At 46.0% G+C, this 20,948-nt stretch overlaps 1 protein-coding gene across 1 annotated transcript; it reads left to right on the plus strand.

Moving 5' to 3' along the window:
* Nucleotides 1-2,526: 2,526 nt before the first annotated feature.
* Nucleotides 2,527-20,701, plus strand: LOC115189814 (uncharacterized). The gene is made up of 6 exons (XM_029748324.1): nt 2,527-2,560; nt 2,777-2,862; nt 13,967-14,134; nt 14,727-14,828; nt 19,745-19,870; nt 20,462-20,701. The coding sequence occupies exons 1-6, from the start codon at nt 2,527-2,529 to the stop codon at nt 20,594-20,596; spliced, it is 651 nt and encodes a 216-aa protein (XP_029604184.1). The 3' UTR covers nt 20,597-20,701.
* Nucleotides 20,702-20,948: the final 247 nt, after the last annotated feature.

Below are 20,948 nucleotides of genomic sequence, written 5' to 3' on the forward strand. Positions count from 1 at the left end.
CAAAGGCAGCAGATAGGTCTAGAAGGATGAGAGCAGAGGAGAGAGAGTTAGCTTTAGCAGTGCGGAGAGCCTCCGTGACACAGAGAAGAGCAGTCTCAGTTGAATGCCCAGTCTTGAAACCTGACTGATTAGGATCAAGAAGGTCATTCTGAGAGAGATAGCAGGAGAGCTGGCCAAGGACGGCACGTTCAAGAGTTTTGGAGAGAAAAGAAAGAAGGGATACTGGTCTGTAGTTGTTGATATCGGAGGGATCGAGTGTAGGTTTTTTCAGAAGGGGTGCAACTCTCGCTCTCTTGAAGACCGAAGGGACGTAGCCAGCGGTCAAGGATGAGTTGATGAGCGAGGTGAGGTAGGGGAGAAGGTCTCCGGAAATGGTCTGGAGAAGAGAGGAGGGGATAGGGTCAAGTGGGCAGGTTGTTGGGCGGCCGGCCGTCACGAGACGCGAGATTTCATCTGGAGAGAGAGGGGAGAAAGAGGTCAAAGCACAGGGTAGGGCAGTGTGAGCAGGACGAGCGGTGTCGTTTGGCTTAGCAAACGAGGATCGGATGTCATCAGCCTTCTTTTCAAAATGGTTGACGAAGTCATCCGCAGAGAGAGAGGAGGGGGGGGGGGAGGGGGGAGGAGGATTCAGGAGGGAGGAGAAGGTAGCAAAGAGCTTCCTAGGGTTAGAGGCAGATGCTTGGAATTTAGAGTGGTAGAAAGTGGCTTTAGCAGCAGAGACAGAAGAGGAAAATGTAGAGAGGAGGGCGTGAAAGGATGCCAGGTCCGCAGGGAGGCGAGTTTTCCTCCATTTCCGCTCGGCTGCCCGGAGCCCTGTTCCTTCTAACCCTCCCCCCAAAAAAATATATAGATGTACTATTGTAAAGTGGTTGTTCCACTGGATATCATAAGGTGATTGCACCAATTTGTAAGTCGCTCTGGATAAGAGCGTCTGCTAAATGACGTAAATGTAAAATGTGTGTGTGTGTGTGTGCTATATAAAGATTGTTCTCATTTTGAAGTCAGAGCGCTCTCTGAATAAAGGACTGATCTATTGCAGAATCTGAGACTTTGTCTAATTATTTATTAACCGGAGATTTACGACCTCTGGGGAAATAGACAAAGCTTGAGTGATAGTTGAGTTCAACCACTGAGATTAGCAAAAGTCTCGGGACAACTTGGGAGAAAGACACATTAGCACATATGCCAATTGAAATATCCAAATATCAATATAACGCTGTATCAACATAGCTGAATTCACTCTACTATACAGTATATGGGTATCAAATCCTTACAAACATGCTTGAATCAACCGTAAATCAATCGGACAACAATATACAGCCGTCCTTAATACTTTTAGACGATGGGAAAGTACCTTTTAGTTATGTCCATAGGTGTTTTAATGTCACATGCACAAGTACAGTGAAATGCCTTTCTTGCAAACTCAAAACCCAACAATGGAGTAAGAAATCTGAAACACATAGTAAGCATACTATAATATTTAAAAAGTCGGTTCCAATTAGAGGTCAACCGATTAATCGGAATGGCCGATTAATTAGGGCCGATTTCAAGTTTTCATAACAATCGGTAAACTGTATTTTTGGACACCGATTTGCCTAATATATATATATATAAATTTTTTTTTTTACACCTTTATTTAACTAGGCAAGTCAGATTAAGAACACATTCTTATTTTCAATGACGGCCTAGGAATGGGGGTCCAATATTGAAACACAGTAAATACCTTGTTCTCTTTCCAGATAGGTGCTGAGTTTGATGTTGTTGATTGGACGCTTCAACAACCTTAACAAAAAAGTTATTTTTCTTTTTTCTCTCTCCCGTTTCCCATATGCCTTTTGCTGGTAAAAACAGAGAAGGAAACAAAAAAACTGCAGTCAAAATAAAAAAAAAGTCACACTAAACTGTCAAATATACAGTGAGGATTGAAAGCTTATAAAATAAAAGTCAAATATAGAGCACAGTGTGATACACTCGTTTCAAGGGGTTTGTTTACAAGTAGTACAGAGTTAGGTAGGAGAATGTAGGTAGGGAGAATGTAGGTAGGGGAATGTAGGTAGGAGAATGTAGGTAGGGAGAATGTAGGTAGGGGAATGTAGGTAGGAGAATGTAGGTAGGGAGAATGTAGGTAGGGAGAATGTAGGTAGGGGAATGTAGGTAGGGGAATGTAGGCAGGAGAATGTAGGCAGGAGAATGTAGGCAGGAGAATGTAGGCAGGAGAATGTAGGCAGGAGAAGGTAGGCAGGCGAATGTAGGTAGGAGAATGTAGGCAGGGGAATGTAGGCAGGGGAATGTAGGCAGGAGAATGTAGGCAGGAGAATGTAGGCAGGAGAATGTAGGTAGGAGAATGTAGGCAAGGGAATGTAGGTAGGAGAAGGTAGGCAGGAGAAGGTAGGCAGGAGAAGGTAGGCAGGAGAAGGTAGGCAGGAGAAGGTAGGCAGGAGAATGTAGGCAGGAGAATGTAGGCAGGAGAAGGTAGGTAGGAGAATGTAGGTGTATGTTTGTATTTTCTATATCTATGTAGAGCTAATGGAAACCGTGATTGACCACACACTCCAGCACGGTAGGTGGCGACATGCACCTAAAAGCAGCATTCAGCAGTAGAGACAATAACAAAGGTCCTCCCCACCCCTGGGTCGGTAAAAAGCTGAGGGATGGGGCTGGAGTAATGGAAGCACTATGTAATTCAGAGGCATAGCGAGGAGTAATATTGTCTTGTGTATTTCACCTAAATAGTTTCATTAGTTAGAGTTATTTTTCCATATCCGTAGAGTGTGAGTATCGATTGCTCTGTGGTGTATTGCTCTCGCCTGGCTGCAGTACCTTCAAGTCAGCAGCGGGAGTTTTCCCTCAGTCTGTTTTCAGGTATGTGTTCACCGGTGGCCGAATGTACATATGGTATAAACGTTTACAAGTAAAACTTCATGTACTTTTGATAGTGTATTCAAACACCGTGTTGCTAGCGAACCTTTTTGATGGAAATATTATTCAGCTGAAAGAGTTTTCTACCGAGTGGTGCAGTGTTAGGGTTAGGCTAGCTAGCTACAGTACATTAGGGCTAGCTAGCTACAGTACATTAGGGCTAGCTAGCTACAGTACATTAGGGTTAGGGCTAGCTAGCTACAGTACATTAGGGTTAGGCTAGCTAGCTACAGTACATTAGGGGTAGGGCTAGCTAGCTACAGTACATTAGGGTTAGGCTAGCTAGCTACAGTACATTAGGGTTAGGCTAGCTAGCTACAGTACATTAGGGTCAGGGTTAGGGCTAGCTAGCTACAGTACATTAGGGTTAGGCTAGCTAGCTACAGTACATTAGGGTTAGGGCTAGCTAGCTACAGTACATTAGGGTTAGGCTAGCTAGCTACAGTACATTAGGGGTAGGGCTAGCTAGCTACAGTACATTAGGGGTAGGGCTAGCTAGCTACAGTACATTAGGGTCAGGGCTAGCTAGCTACAGTACATTAGGATTAGCTAGCTACAGTACATTAGGGTTAGGGCTAGCTAGCTACAGTACATTAGGGTCAGGGTTAGGCTAGCTAGCTACAGTACATTAGGGTTAGGGCTAGCTAGCTACAGTACGTTAGGGTTAGCTAGCTACAGTACATTAGGGTTAGCTAGCTACAGTACATTAGGTTTAGGGCTAGCTAGCTACAGTACATTAGGGTTAGGGTTAGCTAGCTACAGTACATTAGGTTTAGGGCTAGCTAGCTACAGTACATTAGGGTTAGGGCTAGCTAGCTACAGTACGTTAGGGTTAGCTAGCTACAGTACATTAGGGTTAGGGCTAGCTAGCTACAGTACATTAGGGTTAGGGCTAGCTAGCTACAGTACATTAGGGTTAGGGTTAGCTAGCTACAGTACATTGGGGTTAGGGTTAGCTAGCTACAGTACATTAGAGAAGCATTTACTGAGCTTAACTGACCAAGACGCACTTCCAAATGCCCGAAACCAGTGACAGTTTCTTTCAACCAGTGGCACATTGGCTTTTTAGGTGAGCGTTGATACCGCTTTGTGATAATAATGTCCACTCCTCTCCAGAGTATTGTTGGAGACGTCACGCCGCCGCGCTCCTCTCCAGAGTATTGCTGGAGACGTACCGCCGCCGCGCTCCTCTCCAGAGTATTGTTGGAGACGTACCGCCGCCGCGCTCCTCTCCAGAGTATTGTTGGAGACGTAACGCCGCCGCGCTCCTCTCCAGAGTATTGTTGGAACGCTGCCGCGCTCCTCTCCAGAGTATTGTTGGAGACGTAACGCCGCTGCGCTCCTCTCCAGAGTATTGTTGGAACGCTGCCGCGCTCCTCTCCAGAGTATTGTTGGAGACGTAACGCCGCGGCGCTCCTCTCCAGAGTATTGTTGGAGACGTCACGCCGCCGCGCTCCTCACGTCACGCTGCCGCGCTCCTCGCCAGAGTATTGCTGGAGACGTAACGCTGCTAAATCATGTAGCAGATTTAGGATTTGTTAGAAATAGTATGTGTCCTTTTCTGTCGCCTCCAGGCTGGAGATGCAATGTAATGAGATGGACACTTCATGCTGGTTTCTCCGATCAGATAGCCGGACCTAAATGGTGCCCAGTCAAATGAAACATACGCTGTCATGTTAACAAACAACTTATCCTAAAAACAGGACTGATCAAAGTAAAATGGTCAATATGTAATGGACAATCACAACTGTTGTCTTGGAGTTTCACCTCATTGATCAGTGGTTTCAAGTTTGTATCCTTCAATTTGACAAGCTGATCATGGCGAAATGGAAAATACTATTTCCCGTTGTGTAAAAACATTACAAATAGGCTGAAGAGCTCCTGATAAAGTTGGGTAGCTGATATTCAGAGCTTAAATAGCCAAGTTGATTAGTCCTGTTTTCCAAATGGTGGCCTACCACATGGATGGGCGTTCATAAAGTTCCATTGAGGCCGACATGGTCGGCTGCACCCCAGTAAGCACGAGATAACGTCTTTTATTGGTCCTGGCCAGACCTCGTTGTTGTTGGTGTTTTACAGGTGGTAGGCTTACAACAGAGGCATTCATAAAATTACATTTCAGGCAACACTATAGGCTCCACTATAGGCTACGCTATAGGCTACGCTATAGGCTCCACTATAGGCTCCGCTATAGGCTACACCCCAGTAAGCAAGGACAGATGCCTGTGTTTGGTTCAGGTCATTTCAGGCTCCGCTATAGGCTCCGCTATAGGCTCCACTATAGGCTACGCTATAGGCTCCGCTATAGGCTCCGCTATAGGCTCCACCTCAGTTAGCAGGGACAGATGCCTGTGTTTGGTTCAGGTCATTTCAGGCTCCGCTATAGGCTCCATTTCAGGCTACACTATAGGCTACGCTATAGGCTACACCCCAGTAAGCAAGGACAGTTTGGTTCAGTTCATTTCAGGCTACGCTATAGGCTCCGCTATAGGCTCCACTATAGGCTACGCTATAGGCTACGCTATAGGCTCCGCTATAGGCTACGTTATAGGCTACGCTATAGGCTACGCTATAATAGGCTCCGCTATAGGCTACACCCCAGTAAGCAAGGACAGATGCCTGTGTTTGGTTCAGGTCATTTCAGGCTCCGCTATAGGCTCCGCTATAGGCTCCGCTATAGGCTCCACTATAGGCTCCACCTCAGTTAGCAGGGACAGATGCCTGTGCTTGGTTCAGGTCTGGATCATCCCTGATTTGGCACAAACAGACGTTAAAAATATTTAATTCATAGACTTTCTTTCAGAACTGAAAATCAACCTGATTTCAACTGTCACGGTTGTCGTTGGAAAAGGAGGACCAAAATACAGCAGGATTGTGGATGCTCATGTTGACGTTTTATTTACTCCAAATATGAACACCAAAATAACAAACAACGAACTCACGATCAACACAACAGTCTTGTAAGGCTTACTCACGCTAAACAAGAAACAGGCAAAACAAGAAACAATCTCCCACAAATTACAAACACTCCCTAATATATAGGACTCTCAATCAAAGGCAAATAGACAACACCTGCCTTCAATTGAGAGTCCCCACCCCAATTAACCAAACATAGAACCAGACTCACCAGACCAAACATAGGAATACAAAAACAGTGCCCAAAAACCCCGGAATAAACAAATCAAATGCCCCACTAAACAAAACACCACCCCGAACCACATAAAACAAATACCCTCTGCCACGTCCTGACCAAACTACAATAACAATTAACCCTTATACTGGTCAGGACGTGACATCAACATCCGGAAAAGACTCCTTTTCAATGTCCTGTAAATTATGTCTTCACCTTTCATTCAGAGCCTAAACTTTAACGTCTGGAAAATATGTATTTTCTGTCATTTCAATGTCATTTGGTTCCTGGGACTATTCTAGTTTTGCAGTGAGCACATTTGGTTGGCAGTTAAGTCTCTCCTAGGTTGGCAGAACGGCATAGAACGGCCCTGATTGGATTGCATGTATTTCATCCACTCCAGTTATGGACACTGAACAAAAATATACATGCTACATGGAATGTTTTGGTCCCATGTTTCACGAGCTGAAATAAAATATCCCAACTTTTATCTATTTGCAAAAAAAACGTATGTTTCTAATTTTGTGCAGAAATGTGTTTACATCTCTGTTTGTGAGCATTTCTCCTTTGCCAAGATAATCCATCCATCTGACAGGTGTGGCATATCAAGAAGCATTATCCTAACACAGGTGCACCTTGTGCTGGGGACAATAAAATGCCACTTTAACATTTGCAGATGTCTCAAGTGACGAGATCCTGAGGCCCATTGTTGTGCCATTCATCTGCCGCCATCTCCTCATGTTTCAGCATGATAACACACAGCCTCATATCGCAAGGATCTGTAAACAATTCCTGGAAGCTGAATGTCCCAGTTCTTCCATGGCCTGCATACTCACCGGACATGTCACCCTTTCAACAAATCAAATGTAATCTGTCACATGCGCCGAATACAACAGGTGTAGACCTTACTGTGAAATGCTTACTTACAGGCCCTTAACCAACAATGCAGTTAAGAGTGTTAAAGTATTTACTAAATAAACTGAAGTAAACAAAGAAATGAAAATAGAAAAATAACAAATAATTAAAGAGCATCAGTAAAATAACAGTAGCAAGGCTTTATACAGTGGGAACAGAGTCAATGTGGAGGCTATATACAGGGGGTACCGGTACAGAGTCAATGTGGAGGCTATATACAGGGGGTACCGGTACAGAGTCAATGTGGAGGCTATATACAGGGGGTACCGGTACAGAGTCAATGTGGAGGCTATATACAGGGGGTACCAGTACAGAGTCAATGTGGAGGCTATATACAGGGGGGTACCGGTACAGAGTCAATGTGAGGCTATATACAGGGGGTACCGGTACAGAGTCATGTGGAGGCTATATACAGGGGGTACCGGTACAGAGTCAATGTGGAGGCTATATACAGGGGGTACCGGTACAGAGTCAATGTGGAGGCTATATACAGGGGGAACAGAGTCAATGTGGAGGCTATATACAGGGGGGTACCGGTACAGAGTCAATGTGGAGGCTATATACAGGGGGTACCGGTACAGAGTCAATGTGGAGGCTATATACAGGGGGTACCGGTACAGAGTCAATGTGGAGGCTATATACAGGGTATTACGGTACAGAGTCAATGTGGAGGCTATATACAGGGGGTACCGGTACAGAGTCAATATGGAGGCTATATACAGGGGGTACCGGTACAGAGTCAATGTGGAGGCTATATACAGGGGGTACCGGTACAGAGTCAATGTGGAGGCTATATACAGGGGGTACCGGTACAGAGTCAATGTGGAGGCTATATACAGGGGGTACCGGTACAGAGTCAATGTGGAGGCTATATACAGGGGGAACAGAGTCAATGTGGAGGCTATATACAGGGGGTACCGGTACAGAGTCAATGTGGAGGCTATATACAGGGGTACAGGTACAGAGTCAATGTGGAGGCTATATACAGGGGGTACCGGTACAGAGTCAATGTGGAGGCTATATACAGGGGGTACCGGTACAGAGTCAATGTGGAGGCTATATACAGGGGGTACCGGTACAGAGTCAATGTGGAGGCTATATACAGGGGGTACCGGTACAGAGTCAATGGGCAGGGGCACAGGCTAGTCAGGCTAATTGAGGTAATTTGTACATGTAGGTAGAGTTAGTGACTATGCATAGATAATAAACAGAGTAACAGCAGCATAAAATGGGGGTGGGGGGGATCAATGTGAATAGTCTGGGTAGCCATTTGATTAGCTGTTCAGGAGTCTTATGGCTTGGGGGTAGAAGCTGTTAAGAAGTCTTTTGGACCTAGACTTGGCGCTCCGGTACCACTTGCTGTGTGGTAGCAGAGAACAGTCGATGACTAGGGTGGCTGGAGTCTGGCTATTTTTAGGGCCTTCCTCTGACACCGCCTGGTATAGAGGTCCTGGATGTCTGGAAGCTTGGCCCCAGTGATGTATGCTTCAGTGTTGCTTGCCTCAAAGCGAGAATAGAAGTCATTTAGCTCGTCTGGTAGGCTTGAAAGCGGTGGGCGAGGGAGAGCTTTGTATGCATCTCTGTGTGTGGAGTAAAGGTGGTCTAGAGGTTTTTTTTCTCCTCTGGTTGCATATGTGACATGCTGATAGAAATGAGGTAAAACTGATTTAAATTTGCCTGCATTAAAGTCCCCGGCCAGTAAGGGCGCCGCTTCTGGAGGAGCATTTTCTTGTTTGCTTATGGCCTTAGAGTTGGTTGAGTGGGGTCTTATGGCCTTGTAGAGTTGGTTGAGTGGAGTCTTATGGCCTTGTAGAGTTGGTTGAGTGGGGTCTTATGGCCTTGTAGAGTTGGTTGAGTGGGGTCTTATGGCCTTGTAGAGTTGGTTGAGTGGGGTCTTATGGCCTTGTAGAGCTGGTTGAGTGGGGTCTTATGGCCTTGTAGAGCTGGTTGAGTGGGGTCTTATGGCCTTGTAGAGCTGGTTGAGTGGGGTCTTATGGCCTTGTAGAGTTGGTTGAGTGGGGTCTTATGGCCTTGTAGAGCTGGTTGAGTGGGGTCTTATGGCCTTGTAGAGTTGGTTGAGTGGGGTCTTATGGCCTTGTAGAGCTGGTTGAGTGGGGTCTTATGGCCTTGTAGAGTTGGTTGAGTGGGGTCTTATGGCCTTGTAGAGCTGGTTGAGTGGGGTCTTATGGCCTTGTAGAGTTGGTTGAGTGGGGTCTTAGCGCCAGCATTGGTCTGTGGTGGTAAATAGACAGCTACGAAAAATATAGAAACTCTCTTGGTAGATAGTGTGGTCTACAGCTTATCATGAAATACTCTACCTCAGGCGAGCAAAACCTTGAGAGTTCCTTAATATTAGATTTCGTGCACCAGCTGTTGTTCACAAATATACAGACCGTCAACCCTTGTCTTACCAGAGGCAGCTGTTCTATCTTGCCGATGCAGCGTAAACCCAGCTGTATGTTATCCATGTCAGCCACGACTCGGTGAAACATAAGATATTACAGTTAATGTCCCGTTGGTAGGATAGTCTTGATCGGAGCTCATTACATTTATTATCCAATGATTGCACATTGGCTAATAGGACTGATGGTAGAGGTGGGTTACCCACTTGCTGTCGGATTCTTACAAGGCACCCCGACCTACGACCCCTATATATCTCTGTTACTACTTCATGCGAATGACGGGGATTTGGGCCTTGTCCGGTGTCTGAAGTAAATCTTTCAAGTCCGACTCGTTAAAGAAAAAAACTTTGTCCAGTACGAGGTGAGTAACCGCTGTCCTGATATCCAGAAGCTGTTTTCAGTCATAAGAGACGGTGGCAGGAACATTATGGACAAAGCAACTTACAAATAACACCAAAAACACACAACAGCACCATTGGTTAAGAGGCTGTTAAACAGCAGCCATCTCCTCCAGCACCATTGGTTAAGAGCCTGTTAAACAGCAGCCATCTCCTCCAGCACCATTGGTTAAGAGCCTGTAAAACGGCAGCCATCTTCTCCATCACCATTGGTTAAGAGCCTGTTAAACAGCAGCCATGTCCTCCAGCACCATTGGTTAAGAGCCTGTTAAACAGCAGCCATCTCCTACATTGTGATAAAACATGTTTGGGATGCTCTGGGGATTCTTGTCCTTTTTAAGCAGAACTGAAATGGTCTCCTGGGTAATAAGTGTTTAGGGCAGTTTCTAACTAGAAAGGATGTCATTGTACATTGAGCTGAGGATAGGGAATAGTTTAGAGGAGAACGCTTTATAAAACTCAACAGGGAAGCCATCAGGCCCAGGAGCTTTACCGGTCTGCATGGACTGGATTGCCAGAGTAGCTTCATCATCACTTAGAGGCATCCATGTTAGTTTATTCATCTGAATTGAGGCAGGGGATTTCCAGATTGTCTAGAAACGCAGGCATACGAGATTTGTCAGGAAGAGCCTCTGACGATTAAAGAGCAGAGTAGAATTGCTTAAATGTATGATTTTTGGGGGGGATTGGTAGATGTTAAATCGGCTATAACACATATTTCAGGTATGGTGCTGCTAGCAGCGGATTGTCGAAGCTGGTGAGATAACAACTTGCCAGCTTTCTCTCCGTGTTCACAAAATGTCTGCCTTCGACTTAAACAGAAGCTGTTGTCAGATTCCGATTGGTGTAGCAGTCTCTCTCTGTAGAGGTCAGGAGAGGTAGAAGAGGCATATCTGTTGTCCACATCTAGAATGAGTTCAGATGGCTCCCATAAGCCTTTAGTGCGATGTTTGTTGTCATACGCTGTGTATGAAATAATTTGTGTCCCTCAGATATGCTTTTAACGACTCCCACACAGTAGAGTGAGACACGTCAGGGGTGCAGTGGATCTGTAAAAAGACATGAATGTGAGTTGATATGTCTTTGTTTTTAAAGGCATTACAGGATAGTAGTAGAGTGGGTCAAGTCACCAGGCGCGTTGTGGCACAGTGGTGTCCGGAAAGCGGATATCTAGCTGGACACGGCTGTGGTCTGAGAGAACAATGCTGTGATATTAGTTACAAAAGGAAGAATTCTATTGTCCAGCAGGAACAAGTCAACCCTATATTATGAGCAGTGGACCAACATAACCCTAACTCAGTACAGATGATATAGGCCTCTAACCCTAACATAACCCCAATATAACCCTAACATAACCCCAATATAACCCTAACATAACCACAATATAACCCTAACTCAGTACAGATGATATAGGCCTCTAACCCTAACATAACCCCAATATAACCCCAATATAACCCTAACTCAGTACAGATGATATAGGGCTCTAACCCTAACATAACCCCAATATAACCCTAACATAACCCTAACTCAGTACAGATGATATAGGCCTCTAACCCTAACATAACCCTAACATAACCACAATATAACCCTAACTCAGTACAGATGATATAGGCCTCTAACCCTAACATAACCCCAATATAACCCTAACATAACCACAATATAACCCTAACTCAGTACAGATGATATAGGCCTCTAACCCTAACATAACCCCAATATAACCCTAACATAACCACAATATAACCCTAACTCAGTACAGATGATATAGGCCTCTAACCCTAACATAACCCCAATATAACCCCAACATAACCACAATATAACCCTAACTCAGTACAGATGATATAGGCCTCTAACCCTAACATAACCACAATATAACCCTAACATAACCCTAACATAACCCCAATATAACCCCAATATAACCCTAACTCAGTACAGATGATATAGGCCTCTAACCCTAACATAACCCCAATATAACCCTAACATAACCCTAACATAACCCCAACATAACCCCAAAATAACCCTAACTCAGTACAGATGATATAGGCCTCTAACCCCAATATAACCCTAACTCAGTACAGATGATATAGGCCTCTAACCCTAACATAACCCCAATATAACCCTAACTCAGTACAGATGATATAGGCCTCTAACCCCAACATAACCCCAACATAACCTCAATATAACCCTAATATAACCCCAACATAACCCCAATATAACCCTAACTCAGTACAGATGATATAGGCCTCTAACCCTAACATAACCCCAATATAACCCCAACATGACCCCAATATAACCCTAATATAACCCCAATATAACCATAACTCAGTACAGATGATATAGACCTCTACCAACATAACCCTAACATAACCCTAACATAACCCCAACATAACCCTAACATAACCCCAATATAACCCTAACATAACCCCAATATAACCCTAACATAACCCCAATATAACCCCAACATAACCCTAACATAACCCCAATATAACCCTAACATAACCCCAACATAACTCCAATATAACCCCAACATAACCCTAATATAACCCCAATATAACCCTAATATACTGCTCAAAAAAATAAAGGGAACACTTAAACAACACAATGTAACTCCAAGTCAATCACACTTCTGTGAATTCAAACTGTCCACTTAGGAAGCGACACTGATTGACAATAAATTTCACATGCTGTTGTGCAAATGGAATAGACAACAGGTGGAAATGATAGGCAATTAGCAAGACACCCCCAATAAAGGAGTGGTTCTGCAGGTGGGGACCACAGACCACTTCTCAGTTCCTATGCTTCCTAGCTGATGTTTTGGTCACTTTTGAATGCTGGCGGTGCTTTCACTCTAGTGGTAGCATGAGACGGAGTCTACAACCCACACAAGTGGCTCAGGTAGTGCAGCTCATCCAGGATGGCACATCAATGCGAGCTGTGGCAAGAAGGTTTGCTGTGTCTGTCAGCGTAGTGTCCAGAGCATGGAGGCGCTACCAGGAGACAGGCCAGTACATCAGGAGACGTGAAGGAGGGCAACAACCCAGCAGCAGGACCGCTACCTCTGCCTTTGTGCAAGGAGGAGCAGGAGGAGCACTGCCAGAGCCCTGCAAAATGACCTCCAGCAGGCCACAAATGTGCATGTGTCTGCTCAAACGGTCAGAAACAGACTCCATGAGGGTGGTATGAGGGCCCGACGTCCACAGGTGGGGGTTGTGCTTACAGCCCAACACCGTGCAGGACGTTTGGCATTTGCCAGAGAACACCAAGATTGGCAAATTCGCTACTGGCGCCCTGTGCTCTTCACAGATGAAAGCAGGTACACACTGAGCACATGTGACAGACGTGACAGAGTCTGGAGACGCCGTGGAGAACGTTCTGCTGCCTGCAACATCCTCCAGCATGACCGGTTTGGGTTGGGTCAGTCATGGTGTGGGGTGGCATTTCTTTGGGGGGCCGCACAGCCCTCCATGTGCTCGCCAGAGGTAGCCTGATTGCCATTAGGTACCGAGATGAGATCCTCAGACCCCTTGTGAGACCATATGCTGGCCCTGGGTTCCTCCCAATGCAAGACAATGCTAGACCTCATGTGGCTGGAGTGAGTCAGCAGTTCCTGCAAGAGGAAGGCATTGATGCTATGGACTGGCCCGCCCGTTCCCCAGACCTGAATCCAATTGAGCACATCTGGGACATCATGTCTCGCTCCATCCACCAACGCCACGTTGCACCACAGACTGTACAGGAGTTGGCGGATGCTTTAGTCCAGGTCTGGGAGGAGATCCCTCAGGAGACCATCCGCCACCTCATCAGGAGCATGCTCAGGCGTTGTAGGGAGGTCATACAGGCACGTGGGGGCCACACACACTACTGAGCCTCATTTTGACTTGTTTTAAGGACATTACATCAAAGTTGGATCAGCCTGTAGTGTGGTTTTCCACTTTAATTTTGAGTGTGACTCCAAATCCAGACCTCCATGGGTTGATAAATTGGATTTCCATTGATTATTTTTGTGTGATTTTGTTGTCAGCACATTCAACTATGTAAAGAAAAAAGTATTTAATAAGATTATTTTATTCATTCAGATCTAGGATGTGTTGTTTAAGTGTTCCCTTTATTTTTTTGAGCAGTGTATAACCCCAATATAACCCCAATATAACCCTAACATAACCCCAATATAACCCGAATATAACCCGAATATAACCCCATCTCAGTACAGATCAGAGATGCCGTCTAACGTGGAGATCAAGGCGAGGGTGAGCAATGCGACACGATTGGCGGAGAGAGCCAGCCAGCTAAGCCAATCAGAGGGAACAGTAATCCGCCAGCAGGACACATTCTTCAACTGCAGCACCGGACGGCTTAAACTACGCAACCTGATGGTACACACACACACACACACACACACACACACACACACACACACACCATATACACACACACGTAAACACACACCACACACACACACACACACACGTAAACACACACACACACGTAAACACACACACATACACACGTAAACACACACACATACACACACCACACACACACACACACACGTAAACACACACACCATACACACACACACACATACACACACACACACACACACACACACACCATAACACACACATACACACACCATAACACACACACACACGTAAGCACACACACACACACACACGTAAGCACACACACACACACGGCACATACGCACACACACACACACACACCATACACACCACACACACCATACACACACACCATAACACACACACACACACCATAACACACACACACACACACGTAAACACACACACACACGGCACACACACACACACACACACCACACACACACCATACACACACACACACCATAACACACACACACACACACCATAACACACACACACACACACGTAAGCACACACACACACACACATGCTTTGGACTGAAGTTTTCTTTGTCCAGCAGGATGGGAGTGGTCAGCTGATCTTCTATGAGAGACCAGATTGTGACGGGCCCAAGGTGTCCAACTACTCTCTCTCTACTACACAGGACCCAGAGGGGCTCAGAGTGAGTCCCTACTACCACACTACTACCACACTACTCGCTCTCTACTACACAGGACCCACAGAGCTCAGCCATCAAAGCAAGCTATACAGTTACCCGCCAAGTTCTGGAGTCAACTAAACTCAGAAATAGTATTATAAATCTTCACTTACCTTTGCTGATCTTCGTCGGAATGCACTCCCAGGACTCCCACTTCCACAAGAAATGTTTGTTTTGTTAGATAAACTCCATATTTATGTCCAAATACCTCAGTTTTGTTCGCGCGTTCAGATCACTATCCAAAGGCATAACGCGCGAGCGTAAATCCAGACACGAAAGTCAAATAGTTCCATTACCGTTCGTAGAAACATGTCAAACGTTGTTTACAATCAATCCTTGGGGTCTTTTTAACATAAATCTTCAATAATATTCCAACCGGACAATAGCGTATTCATTACAGAGGAAAAAGGAGCGGCGCGCCTGCGTGAGCACGCAGTAAACAACTCACTGGTCCCAGGCTTGAGACAGCTCTTATTCTCCCCCAGTAACAGCAGAAGCATGAAACACGGTTCTAAAGACTGTTGACATCTAGTGGAAGCCTTAGGAAGTGCAAAATGACCCCACAGACACTGTAGTTTGAAAAGGCAATCAGTTGAAAAAACTACAAACCACTTCCTGGTTGGATTTTTTTCTCAGGTTTTTGCCTGCCATATGAGTTCTGTTATACTCAGACATCATTCAAACAGTTTTAGAAACTTCAGAGTGTTTTCTATCCAAATCTACTAATAATATGCATATCCTACCTTCTGGGCCCGAGTAGCAGGCAGTTTAATTTGGGCACGTCATTCATCTGAATTTCCGAATACTGCCCCCTGTCACTAAAAAGTTAACTGCCTTGTTCAGGGGCAGAACAACAGATTTTTACCTTGTCACCTCGGGGATTCGTTTTTGCAACCTTCCGGTTACTAGTCCAACGCTCTAACATTGCACTCCACAAGGAGCCTGCATGGCAGGCTGACTACCTGTTATGCGAAGGCAGCAAGAAGCCAAGGTAAGTTGCTAGCTGGCATTAAACGTATCTTATAAAAAACTATCAATCTTAACATAATCACTAGTTAACTACACATGGTTGATGATATTACTAGTTTATCTAACGTGTCCTGCGTTGCATATAATCGATGCTGTGCCTGTTAATTTCTCATCGAATCACAGCCTACTTCGACAAACGGGTGTTGATTTAACAAGCGCATTTGCGAAAAAAGCACTGTCGTTGCACCAATGTACCTCACCATAAACATCAATGCCTTTCTTTAAAATCAATACACAAGTATATATTTTTAAACCTGCATATTTAGTTAATATTGCCTGCTAACATGAATTTCTTATAACTAGGGGAGTTGTCACTTCTCTTGCGTTCCGTGCAAGCAGTCAGGGTATATACAGCTGTCACAGCTGTCGTCATGGAGAGAAGTGGACCAAGGTGCAGCAGAGTTAGTGTTCATAATTTTAATTCAAAAACAATCACTGGAACACTACAAAAACAAGAAAATACCGACAGCTAAACAGTACTGACAGCATATCACACTGAACAGAAACAATTACCCACAACCCCAAAGAAAAACACACACTCCTATATAGGACTCCCAATCAAAGGCAACTCAACACACCTGCCTTCAATTGGGAGTCCTAAACACCAACAACCATTCACACACACACACACACAAAAACCCTGTCACATCCTGACCAAAACTAATCCAATTTCTCCCTCTGCTGGTCAGGATGTGAAAACAGCAGTTTGGCCGCCTGGCTCATTGCGAACTTTGTGAAGTCCATTTATTCCTAACAAAGGCCGTAATTAATTTGCCAGAATTGTACATAATTATGACATAACATTGAAGGTTGTGCAATGTAACAGGAATATTTAGACTTAGCGATGCCACCCATTAGATAAAATACGGAACGGTTCCGTATTTCACTGAAAGAATAAACGTTTAGTTTTCGAGATGATAGTTTCCGCATTCGACCATATTAATGACCAAAGGCTCGTATTTCTGTGTGTTATTATATTATAATTAAGTCTGATTTGATATTTGATAGAGCAGTCTGACTGAGCGATGGTAGGCAGCAGCACGCTCGTAAGCATTCATTCAAACAGCACCTTCGTGCGTTTGCCAGCAGCTCTTCGCATTGCTTCAAGCATTGCGCTGTTTTTGACTTCAAACCTATCAACCCCCGAGATTAGGCTGGTGTAACCGATGTGAAATGGCTAGCTAGTTAGCGGGTGCGCGCTAATAGCGTTTCAAACGTCACTCGCTCTGAGACTTGGAGTAGTTGTTCCCCTTGCTCTGCATGGGTAACGCTGCTTCGAGGGTGGCTGTTGTCGATGTGTTCCTGGTTCGAGCCCAGGTAGGAGCGAGGAGAGGGACGGAAGCTATACTGTTACACTGGCAATACTAAAGTGCCTAAAAGAACATCCAATAGTCAAAAGGTATATGAAATACAAACGGTAGAGAGAGAAATACTCGACGCGTCATAATTCATATAATAACTACAACCTAAAACTTCTTAACTGGGAATATTGAACCACCAGCTTTCATATGTTCTCATGTTCTGAGCAAGGCACTTAAACATTAGCTTTCTCACATGGCACATATTGCACTTTTACTTTCTTCTCCAACACTTTGTTTTTGCATTATTTAAACCAAATTGAACATGTTCATTATTACAAAGAAAGAAAGAAATCAGCCGATTAATCGGCATCGGCTTTTTTGGTCCTCCAATAATCGGTATCGGCGTTGAAAAATCATAGTCGGTCGACCTCTACTCTCTCTACCACACCGCTACTCTCTCTACCACACCGCTACTCTCTCTACCACACCGCTACTCTCTCTACCACACCGCTACTCTCTCTACCACACCGCTACTCTCTCTACCGCACCCCTACTCTCTACCACACCGCTACTCTCTCTACCACACCGCTACTCTCTCTACCACTACTCTCTCTACCACTACTCTCTCTACCACACCACTACTCTCTACCACACCACTACTCTCTCTACCGCACCCCTACTCTCTACCACACCGCTACTCTCTCTACCACACCGCTACTCTCTCTACCACTACTCTCTCTACCACTACTCTCTCTACCGCACCGCTACTCTCTCTACCACACCGCTACTCTCTCTACCACACCGCTACTCTCTCTACCACACCGCTACTCTCTCTACCACAACGCTACTCTCTCTACCACAACGCTACTCTCTCTACCACACCGCTACTCTCTCTACCACACCGCTACTCTCTCTACCACACCGCTACTCTCTCTACCACACCGCTACTCTCTCTACCACACCACTATTCTCTCTACCACACCACTACTCTCTCTACCGCACCCCTACTCTCTACCACACCGCTACTCTCTCTACCACACCGCTACTCTCTCTACCACTACTCTCTCTACCACTACTCTCTCTACCACACCACTACTCTCTACCACACCACTACTCTCTCCACCGCACCGCTACTCTCTCTACCACACCACTACTCTCTCTACCACACCGCTACTCTCTCTACCACACCACTACTCTCTCTACCACACCGCTACTCTCTCTACCGCACCGCTACTCTCTCTACCACACCGCTACTCTCTCTACCGCACCGCTACTCTCTCCACCGCACCGCTACTCTCTCTACCACACCACTACTCTCTACCACACCACTACTCTCTCTACCACACCGCTACTCTCTCTACCGCACCGCTACTCTCTACCACACCACTACTCTCTACCACACCGCTACTCTCTCTACCACACCACTACTCTCTCTACCACACCGCTACTCTCTCTACCGCTACTCTCTCTACCACACCGCTACTCTCTCTACCACACCGCTACTCTCTCTACCACACCGCTACTCTCTCTACCACACCGCTACTCTCTCTACCACACCGCTACTCTCTCTACCACACCGCTACTCTCTCTACCGCACCGCTACTCTCTCTACCGCACCGCTACTCTCTCTTCCGCACCGCTACTCTCTCTACCACACCGCTACTCTCTACCACACCGCTACTCTCTACCACACCGCTACTCTCTCTACCACACCGCTACTCTCTCTACCACACCGCTACTCTCTCTACCACACCGCTACTCTCTCTACCACACCGCTACTCTCTACAACACCGCTACTCTCTACAACACCACTACTCTCTACCACACCGCTACTCTCTCTACCACACCGCTACTCTCTACAACACCGCTACTCTCTCTACCACACCTCTACTCTCTCTACCACACCACTACTCTCTACAACACCACTACTCTCTACCACACCGCTACTCTCTACCACACCGCTACTCTCTACCACACCGCTACTCTCTCTACCACACCGCTACTCTCTCTACCACACCGCTACTCTCTCTACCACACCGCTACTCTCTCTACCACACCTCTACTCTCTCTACCACACCGCTACTCTCTCTACCACACCACTACTCTCTACCACACCGCTACTCTCTACCACACCGCTACTCTCTACCACACCGCTACTCTCTCTACCACACCGCTACTCTCTCTACCACACCGCTACTCTCTCTACCACACCGCTACTCTCTCTACCACACCGCTACTCTCTACCACACCGCTACTCTCTCTACCACACCGCTACTCTCTCTACCACACCGCTACTCTCTCTACCACACCACTACTCTCTCTACCACACCGCTACTCTCTCTACCACACCGCTACTCTCTCTACCACACCGCTACTCTCTCTACCACACCGCTACTCTCTCTACCACACCACTACTCTCTCTAGACCCTGAGGGAATAATTAGTGTCTAGTTTAGAGGCTCGTCATGAGGTGGTGTATATTAATCTCTGTGTGTGTGTGTGTGTGTGTGTGTGTGTGTGTGTGTGTGTGTGTGTGTGTGTGTGTGTGTAGACTGTGCTGGCTGATTCTCTAGGGGTGAAGGGCGAGGTGAGGAAGGAGAGGAGGCTGTTCCTGGTTGGTCAGACGAGGGTTCATTTGGACTCAGTGGAGGGCCTGGGACACTACATGGAACTAGAGGTAGGTTCACCTGGCTGGGACACTACATGGAACTAGAGGTAGGTTCACCTGGCTGGGACACTACATGGAACTAGAGGTAGGTTCACCTGGCTGGGACACTACATGGAACTAGAGGTAGGTTCACCTGGCTGGGACACTACATGGAACTAGAGGTAGGTTCACCTGGCTGGGACACTACATGGAACTAGAGGTAGGTTCACCTGGCTGGGACACTACATGGAACTAGAGGTAGGTTCACCTGGCTGGGACACTACATGGAACTAGAGGTAGGTTCACCTGGCTGGGACACTACATGGAACTAGAGGTAGGTTCACCTGGCTGGGACACTACATGGAACTAGAGGTAGGTTCACCTGGCTGGGACACTACATGGAACAGAGGTAGGTTCACCTGGCTGGGACACTACATGGAACTAGAGGTAGGTTCACCTGGCTGGGACACTACATGGAACTAGAGGTAGGTTCACCTGGCTGGGACACTACATGGAACTAGAGGTAGGTTCACCTGGCTGGGAGGAAGGGGTGTGTCTGTGTTGCTAGATCTTGTATAAAAAGCTATTTTTCTGAAACTGTGTGTGTGTGTGTGTGTGTAGGTGGTGTTGAGGGAGGACCAGAGGCCTGAGGAGGGGGAGGCGATTGCTCGCAGCCTGATGAAGGAGCTCGGTGTCGGTGATGACAGCCTGGTGACTGGGGCCTACGTGGACCTCTTGCTGGAAGGCCAGGGATAGCAACTCACAGTATATGTGACCCTCTCATGCAGGACTAAAGCATTCCCATAATGGAGTGTGAAAGCAACTGGAAAAATGTTTTGTAATAAAAAGTAAAATAGCAAATATTTGTGTTATGTTTAATATGGTCTCTGGGCCTGGGTTTCTACTAAGATAATGTAGAGAGCTGGGTTTCTACTAAGATAATGTAGAGAGCTGGGTTTCTACTAAGATAACAGAGAGCTGGGTTTCTACTAAGATAACAGAGAGAGCTGGGTTTCTACTAAGCTAATGTATAGAGCTGGGTTTCTACTAAGATAACAGAGAGCTGGGTTTCTACTAAGATAATGTAGAGAGCTGGGTTTCTACTAAG

This window comes from Salmo trutta, unplaced genomic scaffold, assembly GCF_901001165.1.
Source record: "Salmo trutta unplaced genomic scaffold, fSalTru1.1, whole genome shotgun sequence".
Lineage (NCBI taxonomy): Eukaryota > Metazoa > Chordata > Actinopteri > Salmoniformes > Salmonidae > Salmo > Salmo trutta.

Coding starts and splice junctions, on each gene's coding strand:
- LOC115189814 (XM_029748324.1), top strand. CDS start 2,527: ATGGAAACCGTGATTGACCACACACTCCAGCACG. Junction 2,863..13,966: donor TTCCCTCAGTCTGTTTTCAG/GTATGTGTTCAC, acceptor ACCCCATCTCAG/TACAGATCAGAGATGCCGTC. Junction 19,871..20,461: donor GACACTACATGGAACTAGAG/GTAGGTTCACCT, acceptor GTGTGTGTGTAG/GTGGTGTTGAGGGAGGACCA.